We start from the raw sequence: 18,584 nt of genomic DNA on the forward strand, positions 1-18,584 counted from the left end.
GACAGACATTCAAAACCCTGTTCAGAAGGGTGTGAGATCCACACTTGATTAAGTCCAGGATCAGGAGTGCACAGGATAAAGTCTTTTCACTCCACCAGTCTGACAAGAGGGCTAACATTCACAACATCAATGTCTGCATTTTAAAATACAAACAGCACATCCTCTCAGGTTTTGGGGTTTGGGTTTTTTGGGGTTTGGGGTTTGGGGGGGGGGTGGGGGTGGAGGGGTTTTTTTGTTTGTTCTTTTGTTTATGTTTTGGTTTTTTACAAATTCTTTAAGATGCCTCTTCCCAGAGGCTCCCAGATACCATGCAGGAACATACATCCCAAGAGCTCGTACATCAGCATGGAAAAAAAAAAAAAGTGGAATTTCAAAAAAACAAATTAGCCTGTGCTGAGTTTCTTGTAGTCTTGTTAAAATAAGTTCTGTGGTCAATGGTTTTACTGATAGCCATTCTACGGAGCACAACTCTACTCATACATTGCACAGCAGGCATAGGGATATTACTTAATTACTACAGGGGAATCCAAAACTTGAGTTCTTGAAAGTCAGGGACTGCAACATTAATTTCTATGGCTGCAGTTATAAATGCTCCCCTATAAAACATACTAGAAACAGACAGACATACACACTTTTTATTTTATAAAGACTTGCTAAAGAGAAGAAGATGAGATGAAGAAAAATTAGATCAAAAAAGGAAAAATATTGCAAGGACTGATCTAGAAAGTTCTAGGAGGAATGAAAGAAGTAGCTGACAAGGAACTGAAACACTGCTGAGAAATATTTGAGACATTTAGCTAAGAGTGCAAGCCCTTGGTCAATGGCAGGACTAGTGCTGCCTCCTACTGTATTCCTGGAAGAGTGCACGAGTAAAACACTAAACAGTGCACATTAGTGAACATAAAAATGCAAATGCATCATAATATTATACACATTTTTATCATAACCTTAGTGACAGGATGGAAAAAAATACCTGAAGAGAATTGTACTAAACACTTAAAATTACAGAAACAAAATACTAAGAGAAGACAGAATTACTGAAATATTGCTTTTAATTAATGCTTCTAATTTATGGCTGAACACAGTAATTGAGAAGGAAGCTTCTTCACACCATCAGGTTTTTATAATTTTTAAAATTACAAAAGAAGGCTTTTTTCACACATTAATGTCTTGAAAAATATATAGAGGTTTTAGTATCTGTCTCTAAGTCTTTTTGCACATGAAATGCCCACTAAGGCAATGATAACTTTTAATAGGTTGCCTCCAGTTCTGGGTGTGGCAAATGAGGCAGTAAAGCCCTGTTACCTACAGCTGAGACACTCAAGACTGCACTTACTCACAGGAGTACACACTCATTGTTGTAAAATCCTAACACCAAGTTCTTTGCATCTCATCTGTAACAAATTTTAAAAAGCTGACTAGAGTTAAGCTTGCCACAGTAATATTATCACATTTAATTTACACAGCTTGTGTATCTCATAGGATCCATTTAGTACCTTAAATGTTTAAGCTTTTATTTAAGAAAATGTTATAAACATTTGAAGTTTTCTTTCTGGAAAACTGTGACTAGTTCTCCCATTTCCATTAAAAAAGAATTTTGAGATAAAACAAGAATCAAATAGATTCTCAAATAACCCAGTTACTGCCCCACTGTTTTTTAAATTATGCTAACAATGTAATCTCTGCTGGAATTATTCTCAAATTAAATTCAGCCCTACAGAAACATACACAAAGACTACACAACAATTATAAGCTTTAAACTGATGGATAAAATTGGCTGTAATATGTTGGCTGTAATGCTGCACTTCAAAGACTGACTGCTCACAATAGTCATCATATTTTAAGGTCTCAAATATTTAAGTCATGTTACAGTCAAACATGGTAGGGGTTTTTTCTCAGTTCATGCCAAAGATGCCAGATTTTTTTCATATGACCTCTTAATTGAAAAGAAAAATCCATTTTCCTGGAAAGGTAGACTTCTACAGGGAAAAGAAAGAAAAGCTGAAAAATACAGGCTGGTTTTGGTGATTTTTTTCCCCCCTTCCCCCAGAATCCTAAATTTGGAGGGAATTTTTCAGTAGGAAGGGACAGAAGTTTTTTGTCGTTGGTTTTTACCTTCTGTTTCTGTCCAGCTCAGGTACCTAATTCCCCATTCGTTGTATGGGCCTCAGACACCACAGTCCCAGTGAGAGAAAGCATGGTCCCAGCCCCCAGTGTTGGAGGTGACTCCTTACTTAGAGACTGGTGCTAGACCATTGGCTGAAAACTGCCAGACAATATACTCATCACTCAAAAAAATAGCAAGTAGACATTTTTAATTCACAGCTTTTGGTAGTATTGCTTTCTGATGTGTTTTAGTACTACATCAAAACATAAAGACTGCTAGCTTTAAACAGGACATAAGAGTTACCTGCAGAAATACTTGGCCTTCAACAGAAGAGCAGCAGCTTAAAAGCCTTTTACAAATTGGTGGAAAACAGATCATTAAAAAGTAATTTGTTAGCACCTCACAGACATTTGTGTATTATATACATTTATGTATATATACATTGTGTATATAATACATAAATGAAAAAAGTAAGAAATTGTTCAGATATCCTAGGATCATTGATTATTCAACTACATTGTTACAACCATTAATTAACAATATTGAGGGCAAAAATATGAATTTACTGAAATTAATGAACACTTTTAAAGGCTTTTTATATAAATTGGGTTTTAAGACAATGGTACATGTTACTTGTTGCATAGGAAATTTATTGAGTTTGGGCAATCAGAGCTGAATTATAAAAAGTCTAACTTTTCAAATGGGGTTAATCGTTACCCCACTAGTACCCTATAATCTTTCATTTTTGTAGTAAGAGCATTAACTAAAAACATTATTTAATCCATTACAGATTAGAAAAAGTATTATTTTTTGCATCAAATTACTTCCATAATCCACATATCTGCAGTTATTATGCATTGTCATAAATTACATCACACTGACAGCCTGAAATTGGTCAAACATTTAAGTGTAACGAGGGGCAAAATGTCTGAAACTTCAGAGTAGCCCACGTTGTTAGAGTTCAAAACTAATCTTTTTTCTTGAGTCTTCTTGTCAGAAAAAGCTGCAAACAATGACCTTCAGAATAACAAATTATATTTCATCTGTTTTAACATTTGTAGGCCTTGTGCAACTGAAAAGCTGATTACCCATTCAAATTCCATACAAATCTTACATTTGAATTGTCTCTGCACATTGGATTCAAGAGGTTTGATGAGCTTGTATTCCCTTCAAGCTGTTTGTGCTGTTGCACTATAGCAAGATAGAAAACATCAAGTAAGAATTTATATTAACGTGCTCCAGAAACTTCCAGATTGCCATGTGTTCTTCTTACAAAATCCTGACAGTTACTAATGCAAGTGAATATCCAATTTTCTTCACCTCCTGGTTATACTACTTGCTGTGAAAAAAAGAGCAGCTGGAACATAGAAGGTAGGCAACCACACAGATTCCAACAAAGGTAAAGAAAACTTAAAACCAAAATCTGTTTTGTAGGCAACAACAATCCTCTGATTTTAGCTTTATATACTCAAAGAACTTTCCTAAAAAAGGGACAAAACCAGAATACACACACAGAGCAGTAGACATTAACTCACCTTGGAGTAACTGACACAAATATACATTCAACATATCCAAGGGTATTCCAGATTTTGAATACATATTCCACATGTGACTGGATTATTTTGGCCAACAGCACATAACAGATCAAGTCTGTGGCCCTGTTGTTGTTCTGCCTTTCCTTCTGACCAGACATTAGTAATACCAGTATGCCAACTAAAATTCATTGTAATCCAACATAGTAGCAAAAGGCAGGATTTTGCTGAACACATAAATGTAACTGAATGGGTCTTTTTCAAATCATTGTCTGCGGGTATTTACAAGTTAAGATGTTACAAGTTTTATGACTTACGGTTTGAGAGTCTTATGTCAGGTCAAGAAGTAGGGCAGGTTTTTGAAGTCATTATTTTCTGGAGCAGAGCCAGATCAAGAGTTAAACATTTATGAGTCAAAAGCCACATAGGAAGCTAGGAGAAAACCTGATGTATAGAGGCAAATGGTAGGGGTACCAATAAAGCACCTGAACACCCTGCACCTTACACATAGCCAGTAAGAAAATTCTCGATACCCCAAGAGCAGAACTTCTTTGCATAAGGTACACAGCAAGTGATCTTCCTCTCTCTTTTTGAAGTGAAAGATATTGCATTTCTTGATTGCTGATAAAGGAACCACAGTTAGAAAAAATATGTACATTTACTTTCTTTATGGACCCTTTGTTGTTATAAATAAGCAAGGACAAACAGCAGGGCTGGACAATGGTTAACACTGCAAGGGTGTGGGGAATGTAAGGCTATCTGATTTGTGATGGTATTTGGTTAACAGCCATTCAGCATAAGGGACTAGGACAGGAAAAGCAACCAACACTCAGACTCACAAACCCTAATGAACAGAAGATAAGAGTTCTGGTCTTTGTAATTATCTCTGTTAGGTCACTGACTGACAGGCCATGGAAAGAGCCACTCAGGCATGGCCTTGAAGAGATTCAACCAGAACTTTAGAACAGATAAGAAGTGGTAAACAATGTCATCATTGGTGTCCTGGGAAAGAAAAAACTTATTACAGGATGTCTGCAGGGGCTTGTGGAAATGTGCAAACATTTTTGTGGGATGTCCAGGGGAAGCGCCAGAGGTAGGGAAGGTGAATCAGGAGAACAAGCATGGGAAAATGGAGAGGAAGTGGCATAAAAAGGAGTCACTAGTGTAAGGTGCAAGTCAGTATTTGTTTGGCCCAGCCCCACACCTGATCGCTACAGTCTGGCCTCTGTTTATTGAGTCCTACTCATATCTTCTGAGTGACTTTGCTCTCTATTCTGCATAGGTGTGATGTGCAAGCAAACTTCAGGGTCAGTCAACAACTATGAGAAGACCTGTATCTAGAAAGACCTAAGGTCTAAGCCGGTGATAAAGAGACCTCAGGCCTAGACATGAATGTTTGATCAACTTAAAGCCTGTGTTAACATTTGAGTCTGAATGTGGGCATGCTTGTGAATCAGGAGAGGGCTGGTGTGCGCATTTCACTAGCAAGCTTCCAGTTCCCATCACCTGGAGAACTTTATCAGGCTGTTTCTATTCTTGTTCACCTGAGTGCTGTTCGTGTTTACACATGGTGCCAGTAAAGGCAATGTTTTTTCTCTGTGATGATCTGTGTGACCAGCCATACCCTATGTTTAGTGCCATCTTGGGAATCTGCTCAGTCTCGCTATTGGCTGGACATGCAAACAGGAACAGTGGCAAGCAGACCAAGAGGAGAAATTCCCTGTAGCTTAGAGGCCACTAGATATAGGTTCCCTCACAAATGTCATGATTACCCCACTAGAAACTACTTTGCATGGGTCCAGCTCCAGCTCTCCTGAAACACTGTAGTCTTGCACTATGCTACAGTTCTTCCAGAGGCTAGAGAACACCCAATTATCTTCAAGCTTTCTTTCTCCTTCCATTCTGCGTGCCATTCTCTGCCTTCATATTAACTCCTCTTTTCCCAGCCACTCCAGACTTTGTGTCACATTTTAAAAGACGGAACTGCAAGAGCAGCCTAACTTCAAAATCATGCCTGGATGAAGGAAAATGTTCCCAGTTCACCTTTACAGCAAAACATCCGATAACTAGTAGCCAAGCACCAAAATATGTGAATGTAACAGTTCAGCAAATTTTATAAAGCCATATCTTGCTGCTTTGAAAAGCTATTAGATTTAATAAGCTTGCATTTTTCTCCCTAACAAAACTTTCATTACGTGACAGTTAAGACCAAAGTAAGACCTCATATGGACCTCAAGACCAGAGGAACATGTTTTGGTTTTTTTTAAAAACACTATGCAATTGTTTCTGTAAATTTGTTTCTCCTTTAACTGTGCTGAAAGGCTCAAGGGCAGCAGAAGGGGTAAATAAATACACTTTTAAGCAACACTGTAGATAATCTTACCGGTCCAGAATTTAGTACTGATTTTATACTTCCACCTTATTCTTAAGCTTTCTCAGTGTAAACTTTCAGTGGCAAAAAAACTTCATTACAATTTTTAGAAAAACATAGTTCCATACCTTCAGCTGGGGATATAAATAGATGTGATATAAACAACTAAAGTGCCATTGACCCGTATTACAAGTCAGATCTTCTAGACCTGACGATTACGTAAAATTGTCTATCTTACTGGTGGACAGACTCTAGCCACACCTTTCAGTACAGCCAAACTGTTAGGATTCCCACCTCATTAGGAACTTCATGATTATAGCGACAACAGCATGTTTTCCAGATCATTAAAGATAAGCCATTCATACAAGTATTTACAATATTCCTACACATCAACTTGAGCAACTAAAACAACATCTGCATGACAGTTCATCAATAAGTAAAAAAATGCACAAGAAAATTCACACCTTTCAAGCACTACTGGTACTGGAATCTCTCCATCATCATTTATTTTATGATGAATTATAAAATTTTAAAGGTATGTGTGTTATAGGCATCAGCAAGGATAACAGTTAGCTTGCTCTAAAAAGGCTAGATGTTATTTTGTATTAATAAACTTGGATAACAGCATATTTTTCCACAGATCTTGGGATTTCACATGCCCTGACCTTGTACCATAAGTTAAAGACAAGAGCAGGAAAGAAAGAAACCTCAAATTGTGCACTTACTTATTCAGTGTGAGGTCAAGGATGAATTTGGAGCCAAAGGCCTCAATCTGGAAACTTGCCTGGGCCAGATGTACAGCCTGTAAACATGAACACACAGCAGTACTACACAGTTTTGCAGAACATTTAAAGTTGTCAGAAGAATCACTGAGCTTTATATGCAACAAATATGTGACAAACACCTGTGAAAAATAAAGTTATGGAAAACACGCTTATTTTCATGAATCTCATAGGCATATGAAAAGCTTTGCCCTTGTACCAAATTCTGATTCAGAAGAATATGCCTTTTTAGAGGGTAAAGGAAGAGAGATGCAAATGGTACTTGAAAAGCATGCTTTCAAATACACATTCATTTCTCACAAAAACAAGAAGGAAAAAAAAGGAAAAAAGATTCACATAAATGTTATATAGTCATCTGATTATGGCAAAATACAGATAAAAGCGTTAAGTAATGTAGTATACTGTTCTTTTAATTATGTTACTGTATTCATTCACTTTAAAAGGCCTGAAATAATTAAAGCATTTGTAATACACACCTTCAAATAATAAAATCATGGCAAGCCTTATATTACATGTTATGAAAGACTCCTTCAAAGTAATCCTTTCACAACTACAGACTTTTTACTTGGCATTATAGCCAAACCAGCACACAGAAGACTCATGCTGCTCAACATACAACACCAATAAAACAACATGAGCTTGTCTCACATAGGGAGTTAACTTTAACTTTCAGGATATTCAATTTTTTTCAGTTATATAAATTGTATTCTTTATCCTTTTCTATACTGTTGTAACTGAAGCCAAAGGCATTTAAAACATGTTCATCTGTTTTCTAGAAAAATAAGGAGAAAAGATGATCCAAGAATTTCTTTTTTGAAGACACTGTTCCAGCAGGGTGGAAAAGATTAGATCTGAATTTCATAGGACCTCTTCCCCAATAATGGTCTAATCAAATCATGCTTACTTATACACTAATTTGATACAGCATTAATAATTACATGAAGTTGGAATATTATGACTAAGCCCTTTAATCAAAAGACAAAAATACTATTTTTTATTAAACACCACAATGAATCTTCAGGTATGTCACAAAAACTATATAGTTCTAGCTAGTTTACAACATAACTTAACATGAAAGTTAGCCTTTACAGCCCACAAAGCCTACAATTTTGTTCTCCTTTGGAAATTTTTCCACAAAGGATAAATTCTTTTTGTTCCTCTTCCATTCTTGCACTACACAGAGCAGCACTGATTTTCATCTTATTTCTCAGCAAAGTTACCCATCATCTTTGATAAACCACTTCAATATAATTTTTAAAAAAATTTCTAAAAGTTGCTATAGTGACTAAAATCAGCTGTGATGTTTCCTGTGGTAGTCAATCATTCTTTGCCTGCAGAATTATCATCTCTTTCAACAGGGTCACAGAGCTTTGTTGTCAAGCTTCTTTATAAAAAGTGTGGAGTTACAAAATATTTTAAAGATCTTCAGTATCATTAAACAATCTCTTACCTAAATCCTGGGGTTTTTTTCTATTAAAAAATACACTAACTTTAATCAAGAATTTTAAAAATAATATTCCTAGGTGATATCTAAAATAATATGGAAGCAAGCCAGTATCAAGCTTTCTCTCTGTGACATTTTTTGGTAAATTAACAGTCGTCTCACCAGTTCACCAATTCACTGATAACACTGGCCTGGCAAACTCAGTTTACAGCTGCTCTGAATCACCAGAGTAAAACAGTTTGAGTATAAAGACAAACAGATGACTCAATGGAGAGAATCTCCATAAGAAAAAATCTGAGAGAATCTGCAAGGAAGAAAGCCAGCATATACATTAAAAAAAAAAAAAAAAGCACAGAACCTCAGTGTAAATGCATGCCTAGTAGGAGAGGCTTTTCAGCCCCTGCTCCACTTTTTTTGCACAGTGAAACCAAGGAACAAGTGTCACAAGGTGCCTGAAAAGCACCTGTCTGACAAAAACCTCATGTTTTCAACATGCACATGTATGTATTTAATTTTTTAAAAAAGCATGAAAATTTGTTGCAGGAAAAGCGTTGCAATTAGTTTTATCCCATAAAGATTCCACTTACGAGTTACAGGTGCTACTGCTTTGAGTCTCCTCCACATGTAACATTTACCTAAAATTATGTGTCTTCATATACATGCCACAAACATGACGATTATTAACTATCTGGAAAGTTTAAAAGAGCATGTACTATGTACTTGGAAGTTTCAAAATATCTCCTGCTCAAAGATAAACATGGTAATTTTGAGTATACGGCATTTTTACATACAAACCATGAAGATTGAGTCTTTCCTTTAAGATAAGACTACCATTTACTGATCTATGACATAACATTCCTGACATAGTTAACGTGGCAAAGAGTGGCTGCTCAATCAGGATTTACTCAGTGTAGTATATAATTAATGATGTTTACAAGCTGTTTTAGAAATAATACTAACTACCAGTGATCCCAAACACTGTACTTAGCCAAGTTGAGAAAAAAAGTAACATCAAAAGGGACCATATACTTTTTCCATGGTTAGTTTAGAAATAAAAATACACTCTTTCTTTTCAGTTTGATACAAGTGCAGCATTTCTTCCACTTCTCCTAACAGACTACACATTACTTAAAATGTGTATTCTTTGAAACACTATTTAGAACAAGAGCAGCAAAGCTAATCACCTGCAAGAGAGAGACCCAAGTATTTTGTTTCCCACTTCAAATTTTTTTTTTTGTCCCTACTATTCTTCTGACTGCCAATTCCAAACCAACTAAATAAGCCAAACTCTTAAATCTCTCTCCTTTCAAGAAGATTCAAGCTACTTAACTGATCAAGAAAATGCTTAAGTGTGGAGGATGACATACCACCTCGAATAATAAAACACACTTCAAAAGCAATCACGGTATACTGAAACAGGCCAAAATCCTGAAAGTTCAGCACAAGACATCACAGATACTAAAAATATACATGTATTAAAAAAACCCTGGATAACCTCAAGATCAGGAATTCCCATCAAGGGCTATTAAATCCAGGAGACAAGTTCTGGTTCCCAGAAGATCCTGAGCCACAATTTGCTGGAATCTGAGAGACCAGTCTAGGAAGTAGCACCCCATGACTGTTATGCTCCTATATTCCACACTAGGCATCTGCTACTGATGGCTCTCAGGGACAGCTAGATGGACGTCTACTCTGATCTGCTATAGCCTTTCTTTTGTCCAATCAAGCCAATTCAATGATACACACGTATCATCCTTTAAGTTTCTAAGCCATCAACCATGTATTCTTTATCCTTCTGCAATTTAAAATTATTTAAATTAACTTTTCTACAATAGCATAAGAAAAAGTTTGTCTTGTAGGATTACATATAATATCATTGCTATTTCTGAAAACAATCACTTCTGTATATAAAAAGACCACTTGCTATCTATTGCTGTGCCTCACTTAACAGATGCAGCCTGTACACATAAGCAAGTGCTGCAAAGCAGCTGACACTAATTTGCTACCCTGCAGTAGAGTATGTTCTCCACCAAACTCAGCTCAAACCACTGGTTACTGGATTTTAAATCCCTGGAGTTTAGCAAAAACACCATTCTGAATTCAGGTGAACTTGATACACCACACTGCAGCAGAATACAGGTTTTGTTAAGCCAGTTTAATAACAGATAACCACCCATGAAAGCCATAAGCTAGAAATCAGGTGAAAGTAATGAGACTGAAGTATTTAATCCTGAAAGGAGTCACCAGGTGTTTTAGCTGTTGCAACCATAATATATCACCGTGATGGTAGGAAGTATTTCAGAAGAGTATCTGTGGAATTCTTATCATGTCACAGTAGTCTCTTATCTGCTACTGTGTAATACAATGCCTGAAGTATAATCTGAAATACAGTGTTCTTCTGATTGGCATAGAAATATAAATTCAAACAAGAACATAACGTAGATTAGTATACATTTTGAAGAACATATATGGGCTAGATATCTTACCATGTCTTTTCATGGGAAAAATATTAAACATCACCTTCTTGTACCACTCGCTACATGCCTATGTTCACATCTGCATGAGTATTCTTTACTTACATAAACAGGAGACCAAGTTCCTTTGTACATGTTTGTTTATTATCTAAAAACCTCTGCAGAGAGGTTCCCACTTTGACAGCTCTAAGCTACCCCAACAGCAAAGCTGCAAAACTACATAAAGTTTTTCTGCAGCAGACTTACTGATGATATATAGAGGAGTGGTTTGAAGGAAGATCTGAGTCTAAAATTTTTCCTGCCCCCAAACCCAAATTGGGGGGGGGGGGGGGAGAAACAAATCTTTTTTCACTGTTCTGGAAGCTCAGATTACTAGCATAGTTACTGTAATAAGAGATTCTTCATACTAGGGACATTCTAAGAGTGCTGCAGCTGCTTGTGCAAAACAGTAGCTCTCAGGGTTTTTTCCAAGCTAAAAATCCATATACATAAAGAATTCCAGTTTCTTTCAAATCAGTTATTAGCTTACTGTAAGTTTCACGATAAAAACGGACTAGAGGGCTGTAAGTGGAATCTCAGTTCTACTGATTCATGTCACAACTTGAATGCTTTCATTGTTTTCATTATTGCACTTCAGCATCATTGGTCCATAATTCACTTTTTCCAGACTTTCAGGAATTTTACAACCATCATCACCAAAAGTAAAGTACTATATTGGTTTTACTTTCATCACAGTAAAACTATGCCAAGTGCAATAAGGTGTTATCCCTTCAAAAATACTAAGTTCTGTCACAAGTCTTTAAACAAAAGTAACAGCATTATTTAACTGACTGATAGTACCTATGGGTCTTTTGCTATATTCATACAGATATGATCTCCAAACAACAAGCTCACTGCTTTTAGAAATCTATTTTTACATACAGTTCTGCTGACTTAAAATAATGGCCAAATGCTGCCTCTCTCATTACAGTAGCTGAGCAAGGAGTTCCATCACTCCCATTTTGTAATTAGAAATCTAAGTCAGATTTAGATGGATTTTACACCATTAAAACGTTTTTTGATCTAGACCTTCATTCTATTAATAGTACAAGTTTTGTCACAAATCAACGTGACTTACTATATAGTAGTTCCTCGCTCTTTTTTTAGCTTGTTTGCGTATCCTCAGACTTTATACAGAAGCCATCCTTCTTTAGTGTTCGGAAAACATCTACTATATGGCACATATGCCAAGATAACCTTCCACAATTCACTGGAAATAAAGCAATTCATACCGAAACAGCATACATAAGCATCACAGCAGCATGTAAAAACTCATGCTTAAAACATACGGGGATTTCAGAGAAGTTCCTGTTGATGATTTGTTTCTGGTCTTTAACGATTAACAATAGAGAGGTTACTTTGCAATTGAACCTCAAGCCTTGAAGGCTGTTCTTTGGAAGAATGGTTGTCAGCATGTGAACAAAGGCTCAGGCCTACACTGAAAGCAATCCTAGTGTTGCTCTTTTAACCCCAGAGACCAGAACCCACCATGCTCTCCCAACATGACAATACTTAGATACCCGTCCGTAGTGACACTGGCCTCTAAAATCATATCCCTCTCGGGGTTTTGTTCATAAGATTCTACAAAGTAGTGCATCCATATCTTGGACCGCTTTCCTGCAGTACCCAGCTTTCCACAAATGCTAGAAAACCTATAAACATCTTTTTTTTCTTTTTTTTTTTTTTTTTTTTTTCAGAACAAGGCCTAACAAGTGCAAGTGTTGCATTACCTAACACTTAGGAACTGAAACCTTTTGTAGGTTATTGCTTGAAGCTCATGAGAGGACCCAGAAATATATTTAAAAAAAAAAAAAAGGGGGGGGGGGGGGGGGGGGATTTAAAAAGTTTTAGAAGTATCATGACCCACATTTCAGCTAGGAAACCAAGATGTAGATCTACTCAATGAGAAGCTGGCATAAGGCAGATGGCCTTCTACTCCCAGAAACCAAAAGACAGGAAGACCAATTTGAACCCTCCTTTAAGTAACTACTAAAGACACAGAGTCCAGATAAGCCTTTTGCATTAATATAAATTCAATATAGAATAGAAAAAAAAAAGTACACAAAATAATCTATTTGCAAGTAGTATAAATTGAAGCTGCTCCTCAGAAAATTCTGAAAAAAAAAATGCAAAGCCAGCTGAAATACTACAAAGATTCTCCAATAGTCTTAAACTCATACACATAAGACACATGAAGTTCATTCATTATTTTGATCTGTTTTTATTACACAGGGATTAAAAGTGAAGACCTGGCCTAAGATAGGCAAGGGAAGGGAAGACAGTAATTAATGCACAGGATTTTAATCTGGATTTTAGTAAGAATTCACATGATGTCACCTCTTGAGAGATTATTAACCACAATCTTTCATCTTTTACAAAACAGGCCTGCTTTTTCTTCAATAACACCCCCTTTGCAATGGCTGTGATACAGTTGTTTTCTTTTCATCTTAAAGATGCTTTCCCTCTCCACTTTCATACACTACATACCGAAGCTGCATAAAGGACTGAGAGAGCACTGTATCTCAACCTTTAAAGCAGGGCAACATTGCAGAAAACATAACATTCAGCCTGGCAGGAATATTTTCTTTATATGACAAACAGCTGAGCTGAACAGAAGCACCTGGAGTTTTCACCCCAAGAAAAATAGCTCAAAACTAAATTTTTTTTTTTTTTTGGGGGGGGGGGGCGACACGACTGTCTTCAGTTAAAACTATCACACTTTTTTTTCAGTCATTAGGGTCTGCAAAACAGGTTTCTTAACACCTGCCTCCTCCCCAAAATTACACTAACAGCTTAAAATTATGCATGAAGACATTGCTTCTTTATAACTTCTGAGAATTTATGATTCAGTGATCTAAAAACAGTTAGCAACCATCCAGCAGATACAGTCTCCCTTCATATGCACCTAGTTCAAGCTATTTTCCACTCAAAGTTTGGTAAGGTTGCCCTGAGCTGTGTTTCTCTGGCAATACTATTATCTTGAGATCACATCCTGTGTTGGGAGATTTTTCCCTCTGCTGGCCACCATAAAGACTTGCTCCTAGACTTTTGTGACAAGTGGTGTCCTATGCAGTCTTCCCGCTAGGTCCTAACAATCTTGTATATGCAGTCCGTGAAAATGAATCAAAGCAGTCATCTGGTTCAATAAAGATATTACCAGTTCATTCAAAATGCTACCTCCATCTGCAGAAGTTTAGAAAGACAGAGCCACAGAACACAGATGACTCAGACCTCTTCAGCAAGTTTAAGGATTCTTGTGAGCTTCTTCAGTGTGTTTTTATAAACAGATGCTCATTTCTGAGCATTTCACACTAAAAATAACTTCAGAAGAACTCAAAACCAGCTAGCCTTAATTTGACTATGAGGAAACAGGTATACAGATTTTAGAGTCTTCAAGCACCAAGTATTTAAAATATGCTTTTTTTAGAACACAAAGAGAAAATAGACTATACACTAGAACTCTGCCCACCTTGGAGATAGACCACTTAGTCAAAACTATGGTGAACATTCCTTTTATGCAACAGTGAGAAAAAGCGTCTTAGGAGAATAAGAAGGAATGAGAGAGGTTCTACTAACAGTTTAGATCACATACACCATCTCGTTATGATAGCATTTCACCAAATTCAAAAGGGGATAAAGAGGATCAGTGCTAAGAAAGCAATTTATTATTTAAATTTTTGATTCTCTAGTACACTGTTTCCTCTTTCAGCCCTTCATTTCTATATATAATTCATGAAAAAGTTTGCAGACCCTTACTTTTAAGAAGAGACTTTAAAAAAATATTTTAAATCATTTTACATAATCATATTTCTCTAGCTCTACCTCTTTATTCCCATGTGCACACAATTTCTTCTGCTCTTCCCCTCTCCTTATAGTGACTCAGCATTGCTGAGGTATTCAGGCCTAATCCCACAAACTATCCGTATGGCTTGTATTCTTCTGGCCACTATAATGAAGTTCCACGGAACTACTGAAATAGTAGTCTACTGAATAATATCCATAGTTAGGGAGTATATCCACATCGTATGCCTATAAATGGTGTATTAAGGCTGACAAGAAAATACAGGTTAAAGGATGTATGGTTCCAAGAACAGTAAAAAAAAGAAAAAAAAAGGTATTTTTCTTCCTCAACTGTCCACTATGTATGTATATAAGGTCATCACATTTGTCTTTGCTTTTTTCATGTGCTAAAAATCAATCCTAAATATAGGTTTCTTTCTTCACCAACTATAAAGGTATTTTGGTTATTTATTTTTATTACCAATATGGGAGACAGCAAAATCTTGCAAGTAGGACTTATTACAATACAGCATTTATTTTTATTCTGGGAAAGGATAAAAGCAGTACTAAAAAATCCCCCACCCAAAAAAAAACCCAAAACAAAACCAAAATCCCTCATGTATCTTTCACAATCCAACTGTATTCTGTTTTCTTTATGGGTTGTTTTCCTTTTACATCCTAGGCAGACTTCCCCCCTCCTCCCCCCAAGTTATTGCTCTACAGAGACAATTATAGTGAATGTTAAACAGAACAACCAAAATATTTGTTATTATGTTATTGGTAAAATAGATAGAAGGGCAAAGAAATGACTTCATGCAAGGAAAGACACAAGATACAAGCTGGGGCCGGGGGGGAAGGCCTCTATGGCACTCTGGAAGCAAGACATGCAAAAATCAGTCCAGACAAGGAATACAATCAACCCTTTCCTTCAACTAAATAGATCAAAGCAGTAGAATTTTCATGCTAGAAGAATGAAGTCAACATAATGTTACTCTCCACGAAGCCCCAAGCTTAAAGAACCCTTCTGTGGTAAAAACTGCAGCGTTAGCATTCCCTACATTTAAAAGGGACACAGTGAGTAGAAAGGAGATCCACTTTACACAATACTCAGCAGCAAGCATACCCAAGGAAATCAATACCAATTCTGTCAGCACTGATTTCTGCAGAGCTTTACCCCAACGGGTAGATATAAGGTAGGGCATAGGAAGGATAGGCAACAGCGGGCAATGTTCTCGTGAGCAATGCTGGGTAAGTAAAGAGATTGGCAGACGTTCTCCTCTGTGGATTCCCAAGGAAAAACTCATGTAGAAACATGGAGGAAGCACTATTCCCAAAGGCAGGTCTGCAAGCACTTGCAAATTCCTTTCTTCCCACACCCCTCTTCCAAAGAGGGCAACAGAATGTCCCTAGTGTTTAAGTTTCTTTAAAGAGTGGTCTCACTTTAAAGGGGTATTAATTCCAAATGTAGCATTCTCTTCAGTAGCCCCATTTCCCAACAATTGAACAGTTTTTCTGTGCCATCCGTAATATATTGCTGTATTCAGATGCATCCAAAGGTACATCCTGGCATCCAAGTTCAATAAGCTAGGAAGCAACCTTTCTTCCTGTTAAAACATCAAAACTATACAACTATCTTATCCTTTTTTCACAGATTATACAGTCCCTCCATACTAATTCCACATCTGAAATGGCACACAGTCAATATCAACAAAAGCACATATAATGCATAATAAATTCACTTTCTAAAATTTCAAAAGAAATGCAATTCAATAGGTAGGAACGCCATTATAGCTAAGTCCTTCAGTAGTATCATACACACTGATCTGCTTTGCTGTCTCTCTTCAATCTGTCTCTACCATGGCAATCTCTTCCTATACAAACTATCTTTACCTTCACTTCACCATTTTAACCTGAGGGAAGAAGTTAATTTTTTTAAATAAAAATTTATGAAAATAGGATGGAATGATTTTAAAGGGTGCCTCCTAAGTGATACAGTTTAGAATAGGTTTACTTCTTTATCAAGTTATTTCACAAAACCAAAGTTTGTTCAATCCCATGCAATTTCAGAAAAAAAAAATTACTATCTGCATCTACACAAAATTAAATACTAGATCTTGTCATTAAAAATGAAAAATGCAGGTATTATTTGACAAAAACTGGTAACACTTTACAGTGGTCTTCACTGGTCATACACTGGCAGGAAACCAATACTGCATTTATTAGGTAGTGCATGATACACTCAAAGCCAAGTAACTCATGCTGTAAGTTCAGGTTTCTAAAGAAACTCCCTATCTAGACATTTCTGCAGTCTAGAACTATTTTGGAAAAAGCATTTTGTTGATGATGGTATACCATAAGTCAAGACACCGAAATCTATGATGCTCAGACAAGTCAACTCTGCATAATTCCTATTCGTTTTATCTCCAGTTCAGCTTCTGAACCATCCTGAAATTCAAAATAATTATTTTTTAAATTAACACAAGGGAAATTACATTCTTGTTTAATTACATGTCCTCCTTTAATTCCTAAAAATGGTGGTAAGGACCACCATTAAGTCTCCAAGATCTACATCAGCAGCATTATAATGAATATAACATTCACACACAGTTCCACATCACATATTGCCATTTTGAAAATTCTGCAGATGAGCCTCTTTTTACCCTACCTTGTCATGTTTCTGCTGGTGCCTTGCCCTAGTATCCAGGATATGGTAAGGGGTTTCAGAGTCTCTGTTGATGTAATAGATTAGTCTTGAAGGCAGTGCGATTTCTTTCTGGATTGCATTGCTGTAGCTGTTATTTTTACTGCTACTGCTTTTATTCTGTTGAAATGTATTCTCTTCACCTGCCAGTACTCCCTCCATACCGCCTGCCGTTTCATTCCAATGCAGGTCTGAGGAAGAAAGATATGTCAACCATAAATTAGATGGCAGAATGTGTTTATTTCCATAAAAAAAGCTACATATTTAGCTTGCACTATTCTAATATTTTACGAATCACTCAAGCAAACAAAAAGATAGTTTACTCATTGAGCTAGATCCGATTCATTTTTCACACATAAAATGGTTTCAGAAATAACATTATTTATTTAAATGCATATACATTTTCATATGCAGTCACGGATTATAAATATTTTAATGCCTCTCAACCTCCAAGAGGAAAAAAAAACCCAACTTAATGGCTGTGTAGCCTACACCCTCTTTGATATCTAAGTTCTCTTCTCTGTTGGAGACACACAGACACAGAAAACAAAATATACATCTACAAAAGTCTAAGAATACTCCCCATTTTCCTAAGGCAAACTGAATTCGGAAGAAGTTTTCTACCTCTCTCTTTTAACTTTGACAAGAGCCTTTTTCTTCAGTGACAGCTTTTCAGATTAAATCCTGTATCCTTCCTCATTAAAATTTCAAGATACAGTCAATCAACAAGCTATGTAACAATAACGGTAATAACATGATGCACAAACCAATTATATTCAGCATTCCACATGTCATCTAAATGCAATCAAAAGCAAATAAACAAAAAGCACACACAAAAATCCAACCCCAAACAGATTAGCTTCCCAGTCAGATCCCCGTACACATGCATCCTAACACACACAAAAACCACCTAAGCCTTTTTTGTCGCATACCTCACCAGCGTATTTCTACACAGACCATCCTCTAAAGCACTGCAGCACTGGCTTCAGAAGATCAGAGGGGGATACCTCACATTTCTCACTTTTGTAAGAAGCAAGCAAGCCAAGAAAACATTTTCTGAGCCCCATTTTTCTACACGCCGAAGCAGACACGTACACAAAGCTGGAAGGGGCGGAGAAAGAAATCGTTCAGGAGGAATGGATGTTATCGAGGCTTATCACCCGGGGGGAGGCAGGGGGGCCGGGGGAGGACGGGGACCGAGAAGCAGCCGACACCTCACGCCCACGAACACACACACAGGCGCACAACCCGCCATACTCACCGGCGGCCGCTGCAGCCGCGCGGGCCCGGGGGCAGAAGGCGCCATGGAGGAGCAGGAGCAGCGAGACGAGGCGGCCGAGGAGCGGCAGGAGCG

The 18,584-nt window shown here is 37.0% G+C and overlaps 1 protein-coding gene across 2 annotated transcripts in view; it reads right to left on the reverse strand.

Moving 5' to 3' along the window:
- ADAM23 (ADAM metallopeptidase domain 23) overlaps window positions 1-17,415 on the reverse strand; it is a 78,874-nt gene extending 61,459 nt beyond the window's left edge. For both annotated transcript variants that reach the window (XM_010565129.1, XM_010565138.1), the window contains exons 1-2: window positions 17,195-17,415; window positions 6,736-6,812 (exon numbers count right to left, since the gene is read on the reverse strand). In XM_010565129.1, coding sequence (XP_010563431.1) covers window positions 6,736-6,812; window positions 17,195-17,392 — 275 coding nt within the window. In that variant the 5' untranslated portion in view covers window positions 17,393-17,415. The remainder of the gene's footprint in view (window positions 1-6,735; window positions 6,813-17,194) is intronic.
- Between the last annotated feature and the right edge of the window lie 1,169 nt (window positions 17,416-18,584).

The sequence above is a fragment of the Haliaeetus leucocephalus genome, unplaced genomic scaffold, assembly GCF_000737465.1.
Source record: "Haliaeetus leucocephalus isolate CR32 unplaced genomic scaffold, Haliaeetus_leucocephalus-4.0 Scaffold1, whole genome shotgun sequence".
Classification (NCBI taxonomy): Eukaryota; Metazoa; Chordata; class Aves; order Accipitriformes; family Accipitridae; genus Haliaeetus; species Haliaeetus leucocephalus.